A 13,288-nucleotide genomic window follows, 5' to 3' on the forward strand; every position below is an offset into this window, starting at 1 on the left:
TAGTGGTGTTGGCATGTTTTTCCAAGTCCACTGCGGGTGTTCTACCTGCGCTTAAACATTTTAAACATGGCAAATAAAAGAAATAAAACTAACTGAACTAAATGGAACAACGCTGCACTCTGTGTGCTGGATCCTCAACTGTAAACATGTGATTTGTATGAGGTCACCTCTGCTCCTTCCAGGTTATGAGAAAGGGACTCCTGCTGATCCTCCACCAAAACCAGAACAGATCCAAGACCGCCAGGAACCAACACCTGGAACATGCAAAAAAAAAAAAAAAAAAAAAAACCAAACACACATCTGCTTGAGCTGCTCCGTCACATCTGCAGGCAAATTAGAGCATGCAAGCAAACATTTAGCACGGTTGCATAAAAAAAAACTTTTTTTCTGTCTCACCTGGAACGACTTAAGCGCAGAGAGGCAGAGAGTGGAGGGTGGAGAGCGTCTGCTGTCCATTAACACCGTGAGACCTTTTTCTTTGGCTGCAGGCCTGATGAGGATGGATGGAGAGGCAACGTAGGAGCAGTTAGAAAAGACTTGGTAAATGAGACTAAAATGAATCATGAATACAACTTTAAACCAAGTATAAAGCTTCTTACGGGACAGTTAGGGTGTAATGTTTATCTTACAGATATTAAACTTTATAGATTTTTTATTTTTTTTTTAGTCTTTGCATCGTGGTGGTGTTTGTGCCAGGTAAAGCTTGAGGCTGTTAAACTGACTCTGTTACGGTTTTCTTGACTTTCTGGCACACACTGCATTTTCTTAGCCCCACCTTTTGCTATATTTGTCAGCAAAAACATGTCAAGTCAAATATAACTATTTGGCTCAACATATTTGTTAATGAGCAGTGTAACAAGACACACAACCCCAAATATAAACATCAGAGCGCAAGTTAATCATAGATTTCATGCTATACAAGCACAGACATGAGAAAGGCAGAGCTTGAGCAGAGGGTCAGTCAGAGACAATAGGAGAACATGCTGTGGTATGAGAGGGGATAATGTCCACTGTTTGGTCTGCTAAGCCTTAACTCCCTGCTTGAAACCACTGAAGAAACCACTGAAATGCATCTCCAGGCTTATTTTCTGATTGACTGCTGTCTTACCGAGTGATTCTGTGGTAGCAGGCCAGGACCCGGGCCATCTCCTCCTCACTGAAACTCTCCTCTGATGCATCCGTCTCCGTGATAATCAGTGCACGCCCCAGCCTGTCCACTGTACCTGCAGGCATCAGGTTAAACACCGAGTGATGAGGCCAAAAGAACGCTCTAACACGCTGAGATTGCGATCAGTCTGCTGTATTGGTATATTTGTTTTTATATATACGCTGTAAGCTTGTCGGTGGTCATGTGAGCAGCAAAATTTGGTTAGATTTCCCAAATGAGGCCTTATTCCAAATGTAGCATTTCCCAGCTGAGAAATGTGGGATATGCTGATATTATTTGGGTTTCAGAAGCATTTTTTGGACATGTATGCAGCACATTTGGAATATGCATCTCAGTTGAGGCTTTAACCACAATTGTTTATGGTCAGCTCTACGCGTTGCCTCTCCAAGGCCGGCGTAGGGATGCATGCACAAAAGAAAAGCCTTCGTTTTTAGACAGAAGGAGGAAAACACCTACTTTTGAGCTTTATGAAAGACTTGGACATTATTAGCTTTTGGGTTATGCACAAATATCACACTGCCAATAGTTTCAAGAAGGTGGTTGAGCAAACATCTAACATTTTATCTAACATAATAAAAATATAGTGGCCTGAAAGAAACTGACCTGTTAACTTCAGCTTCCCTGACTGGAGAAGCTCTGTATCCAGTTCCCTCAGCAGGGGAGGGTCTTTAGATAGAACACCATTTAGCTGGTCAGGGCACGTCTCTCCTGTCCCAGCCTCCTCATTAGAGTGGTTAAATAAGGATGTGCCCGGTTGGCCATTGCAGACAGGCAATGGTTCGGCTTCATTCTCTGTTGAGAGACACAAAATGTATTTTACAGCTTTTAGGGACTAATGTTGATGCATTGACAATAAACTGTCTTCAGACCTGGACTGCTTTTCCTTGTGTCCTCTGTCCCCTCATTAGTTGGAGGTGGCACGCCATCAGGTTCGTCTGCCTGTCCCTGTTGCTCCGATGGGTTGTCTTCGGTGATTGGCAGCTTTGTCAAAGCAGAGCAAGTGGGGGTACTTGGTTGAGAAGCTCTACCCTGCTGTTTTGATCCCTTCTGGTGTGCACGGCCACCAGACCTAGCCCTCCCTTTGGCCCCCTTTCCCCTCCTTTTCCTCCTAAAGACAAAGCACAGGGAGGTACTAATGCCGTACAACAGAAAGGTAATAATTTCTTTCACATTAGAAATTATGTTTGGACGTAATGTCCTCCAGAATGTTTTTAGACGGTGTCCATTTGTACCATTGGATTCAGTCGTATATTTGCGTGTAAGTTTGGACAACCTGTACTTTGTGCAGAGAGTTTGCACCAAAGTGTTATAGATCTCAACTTTCATATGGAAGTGTGAAAATGAAAGCAAATAAGAAGAAGGAGTTCAGTGCCCCATAAGAAATAGATCTGTACCTTGGCGCTCTGAATCCTGCGGTTTTAACTTCCTTTCCTCTGGGACAGACTCTGTCCTCTGTCTTTCCTTCGTCTATTTCTTCTGTCGCCTTTGGGTCAGACAAAGTCTTCATTTTAGATCCACTGTTGGTGATCTCTCCACTTTCTAAAACTCCAATGAATGACTTCTCTGGTGCATCTGATGCTGGGGTGGTGGCATCACTGTCTCCGCTCAGTGGTTTATCTGTATCCTCAAAAACAGAGTCTGAATGAGATCCATGATCTGAGTGGCCCTCTATAACATGCCCAACTTTGTGGTTTGTCAAGTCATGGATTTCATGTGTGACCAAACTGTCACCACTCTCTGAGTCTTTACCTCTGTTGTCGTCTCTGCATGGCTGGGTGAGGCCATTGCTGTCTCTCTCCTTGCCCACTCCGGGCCGCCTCTCCTTGAACGGACCATCAAAATAAAGCCGATGGCTCTCCAGGCCCTCAGAGTCTCTGCTCGTTTTATCCCCGTCATCAGAGTCATGGACAGAAGAAGAGTAAGACCGCCTCCCTCTGCTAGGTTCAGCGACTCCTGGCGGAGGCCGAGGTGGCAAAATGTCACCTTTTGGCATTACTATGTCTCTTTTGGCACCAAGGACAGCTCGAAAGCTTCCTGATCCTTCCAGTCTCCCATATCCCCAAGCTTTACCCTTCCGGAGTTTAATAGCTTTACCTCTCCTGCACAGAGGCAAAGTCTTGGTCTTACAAATTCCATGCATTTCCAGGTACCTCTGCCTTGTGTCAACCCCTCCATCAGGACCCACTCTGGGCTCCAACAGCTCCACATAGTCCCCATCCAGTTGAGGGTGCCTTGCTGTCCGCCCAAGCCCATCTTCACTACGCCTTCGCCGTGGAAGTGCAGGTGCAGAGTCCAAGCCATCTGGAGGTAAACCATCATCTTCCTCCTCATCCCACGACCAAGAGTCCGGTTCTCCGGAGGATGAGCCACCCCAGCCCCCGAGGCTGCTGCCCCCCTCACTGGGCAGGCGGTTGGATGTGGGGTCCTCGTGGTTGGACATCAGGCCCAGCTCCTCAGAGGGATCGTGGATGAATTTTGGGTAGACAACTTCCTTCCACGGAAGTCGAACCACACCATCACATGTACTGACCAGGCAGGTGTCAAGTCCTCCTCCAACTGTGCAAAGATGAGAGAGGTCAAAGTCAAGTCCATGTGTTTATTGAGAGCTTACATTAGGAAAAAAGAGTCACTGCAGTTAAACCTTTGCTGCCTTACTTCAGCTCTTGACTCTTAACCTGAAATACTGAATAACAGTCAGAATTTAAGATTTGAAATCGTTAGTAATCACCACATAAAGGCATACTGTCTAAAGCATCCTTTCCCTACCTTCTCGTTTGTGGCCCCGTTCTTTGTTGACGCTGTGCAGCCATTCAGTGGTGAACACAAGGGGGTGCTGTGACTCGGGTACCAAGACTTCCTGAACGGTGCGCCCCCCGGGGGCCAAACATTTTAGGGCCAGCCGGGGGCAGCGTGTAGAGAAGGGCACCACCTGCAGATAGAAGTCATTACTGCGCAGGAGCCTCCAGTCCAGGGTGGAGAGCTGTACGACCACTTTCTCGCCGAGACACAGAGGCCAGCCGGAGTGAAGGAACAAGCAGCCCAGGTATTGAGACTGTGACGACAAGAAGGAGAAGAAAATCAAAGGGAGAGAGTGTGTTGACTGTATAAATAAAAAATCAAACTTTCATCTAGATGAAATTAAATCTTGTGTGCCAACTCTTCTATCGGTACCTCTTTAGGTGGCGTAGTACACTCACTGCCCTTTAGAAATCTTGTGAAAATTACCCAATTTAACACTTATGTACAATCTTGCATTCCCATTCACAAACCACAGCCTGCACGAGCCAATTGGAGCCAGCCTGTATGGTTTTGTTCTGCTTAGTTATTCATTTAGTTGAATTTCTAGAAGTGATACCACACCAGTCAACAGTATTCACGAGCTCAACTGGCCAAAGGCCAGTGCCACATACAAATGTCAGACATGTGACTCATACAGTGTTTTCTAAAGTGTAAAACTGCTTAGCTGGCATGACACAGGGAGAAGGCTCTGGATAGTTGCAGAGAGTCAGTGCGAGTCAGACAGAAACATGCAGATGACTAGCTCTTCACAACAGCCCGCCATTGTTAAATCGGTCCACTGTTCCACAAGCGGAAAACACATCAAGAAGCTCTGTGAGACCGAGAAAATCAATCCGAATCAAGCACACTAAACAACACGGGTCTAAATATAGAAAATCCCACAATGAAGCAATTACTCAGAAACTCTGTGAGGGAGAGAAGGCCCCTAGTGTGATCCCCTGCACTATCAATCAACTGATCTGTTTAGAAAAAAAAACATCCAATTCCAAATGCTATTCCCACCTTAATCAATCCTGTGTTGGATCTATATCCTCGCTCCTGCAGACTGAGGTATAAAACTCATCCAGAACCTCTCTCTGCTGTTAACCGACTGACACGGGGCTGCTCCCTCCCCCTCCGTGCCCTCCAGACTCACGAGACGTGATCAAATTATATTCCTTACTCTCCTCCGACTTCCCGTTCATACCTCTCTGCCCCTTATTTAATTCCTTCCCTTTTAAGCCTCTCCCTTTCTTGTCTCTTTTCTTCACAGTTCTCAGTTAAGTTTGCACAAGTCTGATGTTATGTCAGGGTGGATATTTGCATTAAAAAGCATGTGTGACTTCTGCTCTCTTCAAAACTTTGCCTGTTTTGAGGCAGTCCACATTCTGTAACTCTCTGTGTCCTCCGGGCCTCCTCCCTCCTCCTACTTCTCCCTCAATGTACCCCAGTGTTTGCTCCCTCTTCCACACCAAACATTTCTCAAAAATTCCTCAATCAGTCTACTATAGTCTGCAACCTCTAAGCATCTTCTCTTTTTTCAGACACGCACGCGTGCACGCAGGCATGGTGAATGAAAGCCATGTTCATTCTCTCCTTCGACTCCCACCGCTTCTCTGTTTCTCACTCTCTCTTTCTCTCACAGCAGTAACACGCTCACATATGGAAGGAATTATTGTCATGACTCACAGTCTAACTCCCGTCCCAGGCAGCTCCACTGAGCGACAATGAAAACACAGTTTGCTCACAATGCCTGTGCATGTGTGTGTGTAAGTCTAGGAAAACTGTACAGGGAAATATGAGACAGTTCTTTGCCTTCCAGCCTGTGGTAAACAGTGTGTTTATCTGCGTGTGTGTCTGTGTGTGTGTGTGTGTGTGTGTTGGAAAGTAAAATAAAAGGAATCTTGTTCAGTATAAACCTCAGAGCTTTGAGTTAAGTACATGCTGCAGCTCATATGTTTGTCTTGTTTTGAGTGTGTGAGGCAGAAAGTGCATGAAAGTGATGTGAGGACACAAAGCTGAAGTTGCACATTTGCGCAGTGTTTGCATAATGTATCCTATATCATACTATTTCCATGCATTTGCTTTGTGTATGCAGGAGTCTGAAAATTACAACCAGACCTTTTTATTGCTGCTTCTTTTTGCTTTATTTCTGTTTTCTCTGTCAGTTCAGTGGAGCTTCCAAGGTGGGACGCCATCTCTTTTGTCTTCAGGTCAGAGTGGCTGATAAATCTCAAATTTCACCAGCCACTTTCACTAATTTTACCAGCCATCTGGTAGGTAGGTAGGTACCTGGTATAACACATGTGTCAAATTATGAATGCCTTGAACCTTCCTTTGCACTGGTGTCTCCATGTCATCGCTATTGTGAAGCTAAACACACACACACAAAAAAACTTGTGACCTCACTCAGACTTGCCCTTTAGGGCTTGAGTTGCTGGGACAAGACTTGACACTTGACTTGGACTTGTCTCAGTTGACTTGAGCTTATCCCCAAAAAACTTAAAAACAAGAGATGCCTTATGAACACTTATGGCCTAACTTGGTCATGCCTTCAGGACACGAGTCTTGACTGGAGACTTTCATTGCTGAGACCTTGAAACTTGGCTTGGACTTGAAAACATTTAGAAAACATGTAAGGCTTTATGAACATGGACATGTTCTTCTTGACTTGAGACTTGGTTTTACAAGACTTGAGACTATTTGGACTTGTCTTGATTGACTGAAAAGTTAAAAACCTCCATGCCTTATGAAGATTGACATGAAGGTGTCCTTTAGGACAAAGACTAAAAACCCCACTTGGGCTTGGCCTTTAGAACTTGAGGCTTGACATAAGACTTGGCTCAGCTGACTTGGACTTGCTTTAATACACTTACAAATAAGTAAAGCCTAATGGAAACTAGTGACTTGAATTGATATTGTCTCGACTGACTTGAGACTTAATTAAACAAGATTTGATGTGTTCTTGCCCCAGAAAACTTAAAAATGTAAAGCCTTATGATGACCTCTGAGTTCGAACAGACTTTATGCTTCATGACTTTACTTGGACTTGTTTCCCCGTAGACTTAAAAACAGCCCTGCCAACACACATACAGTCATAACAATGACCGGATGACCGTTTTCACCAAAGCAATCAAAACAACTGGCAGATTTCTCGCACTATACTCTCTGCATTTGACAGCTGATTCTGCTTCTGATTAAACAGCTATGTGTGTGTTCTCATCCACAGCGTTTGCAATTTGGAACTCACACAGGCGTGCTGCTGGAGTTTATGCAGGAGGTGCTTGGCAGGAACAAAGTAGTCCAGGAGGTAGCGAAGACTGTCGTGTTGATAGGTCGACTCCAGGACCGAAAAGACCTGGACGAATAGACAAAAAGGGGGCAAAAACACTTGAGCGAATGCAGCTGTGTACAGTGCATTACATGATTGGATGCATACAAGAAAATGCCAAAGACTTCGCATGCCATTGCTGTCTGGGGAAAAACTTTAATCTCCAGAATATCAGCTTCCCATTAACGAAGAGCAGCCTTTGTTTCAGCTACACCTCTGTGCATTTTTGAGTGCATCCAATGGATTTTGAAGGGGTTTTTGATTTGTTCAAGAGTGGAAGAATTTCCTCAACCCAGACAGCATGTAATCAGCAATTAAAACAAGAAAGGCTGCTTCATTTTATCCATATTATTTTACCAAGAAGCTTTTTCCACAGCAAAAAAAAAAAGAAAGAAATTTGATTGGAAGCTACACGGCCACTTGGAACAAAAGAATTACCAAATCCGTAAAAAGGCTAACAGAGAATGGAGTTTTGCAAAAGGAAACAAAGCTAAAAGCGCTACTGTCACTTTGGCATTACTTGGAGCTGGAGATATCAACACCCACAAAAAGTTCCCAAGATGCAAGAGAGCAGCTGGCTGCTCTTTCTTAAATGTTATGACTCAAAAGCAGAAATAGTGTGCAGTTTTTGGTCAAACATGTCACGTCAAGCTCTTGTGTGGAGGAAGAGGGTTTGGCTATAAATTGACCAGCTGGCTGGATTTTGTTTGTGTTGGCTTCCAGCAGCAGTTTTTTATCTGGGGAAAGCCGAGTTATCTGCACATAACATCGCCTTCCCCAAATACTCCAACATGGCCTTATCATTTAATTGAATCTTCATTATATATATTCTCCTGTTTATTGCTGCAAAGATTTGGACTGCAATGAAGATGCGTGTGTGTGTGAAAGCTCGTGAAATCTACCTGGGAGAGGAGGGGTGGCGCCGTGCTCTCAAAGGGAGGATAAAGAGATGAGAGCGCCCCCTGCACACAATCCTCCATTGCCTCCGAACCCTAGGAGAGACAAGCATGGTGAGAAAGGGTTGAACCGGACACTGACTCAACTCTAATGTCTGTGTTTGTGTTTAACAGCCGGGTTGTCTCGCACACACACACAGACAAATATACACACATATTCTACTTTGGACTTCCTGTTGTATGGTCTGGGGAGTGTCAAACATTTCCTCCAAGGGTCAGTAAATGTCTCCCCCCGCCCAGAACAAAAGAGTCAAACCGCTGCAGCATGTTAACTCCCTTATGCACGCAGTTACATGCGCGTTCACACCCACGTCATAGCACGAGGCCGGCCTGTGAGGCGGAGGGCGACCGAGCAGGGCATGCAACACACACGCTGTTTATTTTTCTGCATGGGCCGTTCGCATGGCAACCCGCAACTTTTTTCTCTCTCTTTTCCAACTTCTCTTTCTCTTTCCCTCCCTTCACACTTCCTCCCAAACCTCCCCATCTGCTTCTCTCCCTCTTTTTTTCCTCAGTTTCAACCCCCCCCCCACCCCGTCCCCGCTCTCCTTTTTCCTCATCTCCTCTTTTTTTTTTTTTTTTTGACCCAACTTTCTTTGCCTCACCTCCATCCGACTCTCTGAATGTCATCTGACAACGATTACATTGGGATCCTCTTCAACAGACGGCATATTGTGCTGAATAACAGCAGCAACCGAGGGGATGGACAGAAAGACATGGGAGAAAACCCAGAATGGGAGAACAGAGTGTACGGAAAAAGAAAAGAGCGGCTAGCGAGAGAGGGGCCAGGAGGGAATGAGGTGGTGGTGCGTGGGCTTATGGAAGAAGAGGTTCAAGAGCATTTCAGAGTTATTTTTTGGGTTTGTTTTGTGTACAGAGAGGGTTTGGGGTTAGCCGCAGAGGAGGGTAAAATGAGTATTAACAACAATAAAGTATTTGAGAAGAACTGTAGTTTTTCTGCGTCTTTGCCCGGACAAATGAACTCCACAAATCAAGTATTCAAACCGAGGTCGCAGAGACTTAGGCAGAAAATTTAGGCACAGAAACATACAGTTGTAAGTCACATCAGAGCGACAGTAAGTCTGATTTGAGACCTGCCCTGCTGAGGTTGCTCAGGGTCACTCACGGGAGATGTTCTGTTTCCTCTCCGTTCTCTTGGCTGCAAAGTGGATTTTTCAGCTGTGACTTCAGCCCGTATGGCAGCACCAGCAGCAGAGTGGGCTCAAGTTGATGCAGCTTTATTTTTCCATAGTATCAGAGAATTTGGGATAAGAGCTACACAGCAGCTTGAAAAAAAAAACTAAAAAAAAAAAACTAAACTTACGTAAATGTTGCTGAACACAGCTCAGTTTTCCAGAAGCAGAGCAGCTCGAAGGTCACGTTAGTCCCCTGGCTTTTTAGTAAACAAAGCCACTCAGTCCCCAAGAGGGTTTTTCTTGGAAGCCCCACAAAAAATGCCCTTTTTAAAAGAGTAAATGTTAAAATCATTCTTCTTCTTCTTAAAACAAGTGGAAAAACTTGCCACATGGTTGGCATGTCATACAAGTTTCCGAGTAATTAACCTTTATAAGAGTAATTACATTGAAACAATTAAAGCAGAAAAAGGTAACTTATGTATCACTGCACTGAAAGATATTTGATTTCTTCAACTTTAGCGACAACTTTAAGATCAACGCTTACTGTTTACTGCGTAGTGGACATTTTTAAGACGAGAAGGGTCCAACTGTCCCCTAGTTCTGTGAGCCAATGGGGTTTGAACATAAGTCATTGTTCATTAAATGAAATCTACAAGGCCTAATTTAAAAATTTGTTCCAACCTTCATAAGACCAGGTCGCAACCACACTGCCGGAGTTTCGGTTTAATGAGTGACGGTGTTAATCAGTGACTTTCGGCCAGTTGTGTCTGCGGTTGTGTGGAGGTAGCCGGTGGTTCCGGGCAGTGACAGCAGCTGTTGAAACAGAGCCGAACTCTTGAATTGGATGTACAATATATTCTCATCTGGTCCTTTTTGTGTTAAGAGGCCTTCACTTTTCTTAAAGTTACTTTTCTTTGGAGAAAAATACAGATTAGCAGAGCAGCTAGCTGTTTAGCGTACATATTAAAAAACAATGAGTATGTATTTAAAGTGACTGAATTAAAATGAAAGGCGTTTAGTTTAGGACAGGTATAGTGTGTGTTCTCTACGTGTTTTCAACAGCTGCCGTCACTGGAAGCAACCATTCAGCTGAACCCTCTCAGTTGACCATAAGCTACCGTATGATGTTGTGTTGAAGTCTTAAACTACACACTCGATACCATTCTACAGAATATAAATCGCGCTTTATTTCAAAAAAGATTTTCAGTCAGTCATATTCAAGTTTGTGCAAAGAGGTTAACGTAAAGTATTGGGGAGGAGGTGTCTCAGTGTGTGGACTATATGGTTAACAACAGTCTGCCAGGGAGCATGTTGTAATAGGTGGTTGTAAAAGAGCCTTCTGGCTCAGTGACAGAACATATTGAGTCTAGTAAAAGCACTGCAGGGGGTTCAGGGGGATTGCAAGGCAGGCCAGCAGGAACTTCCTCTTAGAGTAAAGCCCTTTAAAAGCGTCCCACAAGACTTTGGTTAATTCAACACAACACTAAATTAAAGCAAAACTAAAACAACCCTCTGATATCCCTTTAATGTCTTTCGCTCTTTTTTCTCAAAGACACAACTCTCTAGGTATCATCTCACTGACTGTTAACGCCAATATGAGTGTGTGAAAAGCTTCTGTGCTTTCAACACTGTCTCACAGACGCAAGTTGAATGGGAACAACTGTGCAATCTGAGCCCAACTCGCTCAGCAGATCCCCTCAGGATTAAATATGTGGCTTGTGCCAGAGAACACAACTCCATGTACCACTCGTAGAGCTTTATTACTTCAGTGTTGCTACAAACAGGCCACTCAGGTTTGGAGAACTGTCCTAAACCATTTTTATTAGTGTCACCTTGTATTATTTCTGCAATTTTACCAACATTTTTGTTCATATTAAGACGAGCACTAGCTAAACTCAGTGTAGCTTATTTTGTGACAAGCTAGCTAGCCTGCAACAATATTTGGCTTGGATGTGTGACTGTATGCCACCTTTCCCCCCCAGTTTTATTTTCTCTGCATTGACTCTGTGTTTGCATGCCTGTAGGCACAACTTTCAACAGGATATACCACTGCTAAAATCCAAAGAATGGACTCTCAGTGTGGAGGCACAATCACTCAAATAGACTAAGAATGACGTGTAATAGAGCGAGGAAAAGAGTAATGCTGCTTTCCCAACAAACCCCAAACTCCTTCTAAACTGTGACCATTGCTAATTTTCCAGTGTAATCCTGTTGTTTGCAGTGCAGCTAAGATGTGTGTTTTGTCAAGCGTCAAGTTGATGCATGTATACATTCCTGCATACCTTACAGTACCAGTGCATCTAATGTAATTAGTCACTCCAAAGCAGCCGTGATGAAGTGCGTAAAGTAGATTTCCTTTGAGACTCCAGCACAGAAGGAGACTCTCATGTAAACATGGTGCCTCGCCTTCAAGGGACTATAGGTGTAAATCAGTTACTCTTTTTACGTTTAACGCACTCTGTAGGTCAAATTCTATGTGATAGAGTTTAACACAATGAATCTAGAACAGCGGCTTTCTTTTCACATACTACAGATTTTCCAGCAAATGCTACTGGCACAATCTCCAGAGTCCTTTGGATAACTAGCTGTAGGCGCATTATCACCAAATAAAAACCAAACTAGAACGATGATGAAGAACAGATCTGAATCAGGAGCTTGATGGAAAAATGTGACAATTCATTTAAGGAGTGCTCAAAATAGCTTTTACCAGAGAAGTGCGCAAGTATTCTGATCTGTGAAACAAGTTTTTTCAATTGTTTTTAATTAACACAAGTGCATCTCATCACACTCACTCTCAACAATGTTTAGAGTCAAATTGTTGGTCACGAACTATGAAAGCCTGATTGTTAAATGCGTACCAAGGCGGCCCTTTAGGAGATGGGGAAATTTTCTTCTTTCTCAAGGTAAAAGAACCATTTAAAAACCTATCGCCAAAGGTCCTTAATGAGATTGTGTGATTACAACTGAGTTATGATGAGATTGTATGATTGTTAAAAATATATATATATATATATCAGGACGACTCATCTCTGATGCAACATTCATGCAAATAATCTGCTGAAAATTCATCCAAATCGCTCATTTTACACAAACTTCCTGCAGTTATTGCCTTCACTATTTGCATTAATTGTTCTGCTGATCAGGTGTTCTGTACTGTTATTATTATCCGTTGAGCACAATATGAAATATCCATAAAATATGTTGTCAGCTTACTCAGTGATAGAAAAGTGGTCCCTTAAGGAAAAAAGGTTAGGAATCACTGTCTGAAACTACCAGTCACCGTGTCACTTTGTCCACTGGAGGCTGGAAAAGTGTGCGTGTTCATATGGTGCGTGGAGGACAGTCACTGTGTCCACTGAGCGTGTCCTCCTGTACGGAATCAGGGTTTGTCATTCTCGCGTCAGATTTCCTGTCTTTCTCTCTTGTACGTAGACCGAAACGGAAGAGGCAGCGCTCGTCTTCCAAACGGATGCTTGGCACAGAGAGGAAAAAACAGAGCGGACAGAAAGAGGAATGTCTAGAAAAAAGACGACAGAGAACAGGGTAATAACATTGAGAAGACAAGGATACGGCAATAAAGTGGGAACTCAAGTGGTTTTGCAAGATATAAGGCAGTGGAGCTGTCCATCACGCCAGCTCATTGAAGTGAGAGTGAACTGAGAAACAAGAGACTTTGAGAGGACCAGACAGCCCTACAGGGACCGAGGGTTCAGACAGAAAGAGGAAAAGAGAAAAGAAAGAGGAGGAGGCTGACCGGTGGGAGAGATCGATGGGAAACAAGAGCAGCAGCAACCATGATAGAAACCAGATGTAGACCCCTACAGTACACCAAGGACGGAGAAAGAGAGGGAGGACAGAAGGTGGGGTGATAGAAGATGACATGATCGGGGGGAAAAAATGAGAAAGATGCCGACAGGGA

The 13,288-nt window shown here is 43.9% G+C and overlaps 1 protein-coding gene across 1 annotated transcript in view; it reads right to left on the minus strand.

The window, feature by feature from the left end:
* arhgef40 (Rho guanine nucleotide exchange factor (GEF) 40) overlaps nucleotides 1-13,288 on the minus strand; it is a 38,783-nt gene that overhangs the window by 22,656 nt on the left and 2,839 nt on the right. The window contains exons 2-10 of the mRNA XM_076724474.1: nucleotides 8,180-8,269; nucleotides 7,197-7,304; nucleotides 3,935-4,220; nucleotides 2,563-3,724; nucleotides 2,038-2,276; nucleotides 1,772-1,960; nucleotides 1,109-1,223; nucleotides 397-490; nucleotides 168-254 (exon numbers count right to left, since the gene is read on the minus strand). Coding sequence (XP_076580589.1) covers nucleotides 168-254; nucleotides 397-490; nucleotides 1,109-1,223; nucleotides 1,772-1,960; nucleotides 2,038-2,276; nucleotides 2,563-3,724; nucleotides 3,935-4,220; nucleotides 7,197-7,304; nucleotides 8,180-8,269 — 2,370 coding nt within the window. The remainder of the gene's footprint in view (nucleotides 1-167; nucleotides 255-396; nucleotides 491-1,108; nucleotides 1,224-1,771; nucleotides 1,961-2,037; nucleotides 2,277-2,562; nucleotides 3,725-3,934; nucleotides 4,221-7,196; nucleotides 7,305-8,179; nucleotides 8,270-13,288) is intronic.

The sequence above is a fragment of the Chaetodon auriga genome, chromosome 24 (assembly GCF_051107435.1).
Source record: "Chaetodon auriga isolate fChaAug3 chromosome 24, fChaAug3.hap1, whole genome shotgun sequence".
Lineage (NCBI taxonomy): Eukaryota > Metazoa > Chordata > Actinopteri > Chaetodontiformes > Chaetodontidae > Chaetodon > Chaetodon auriga.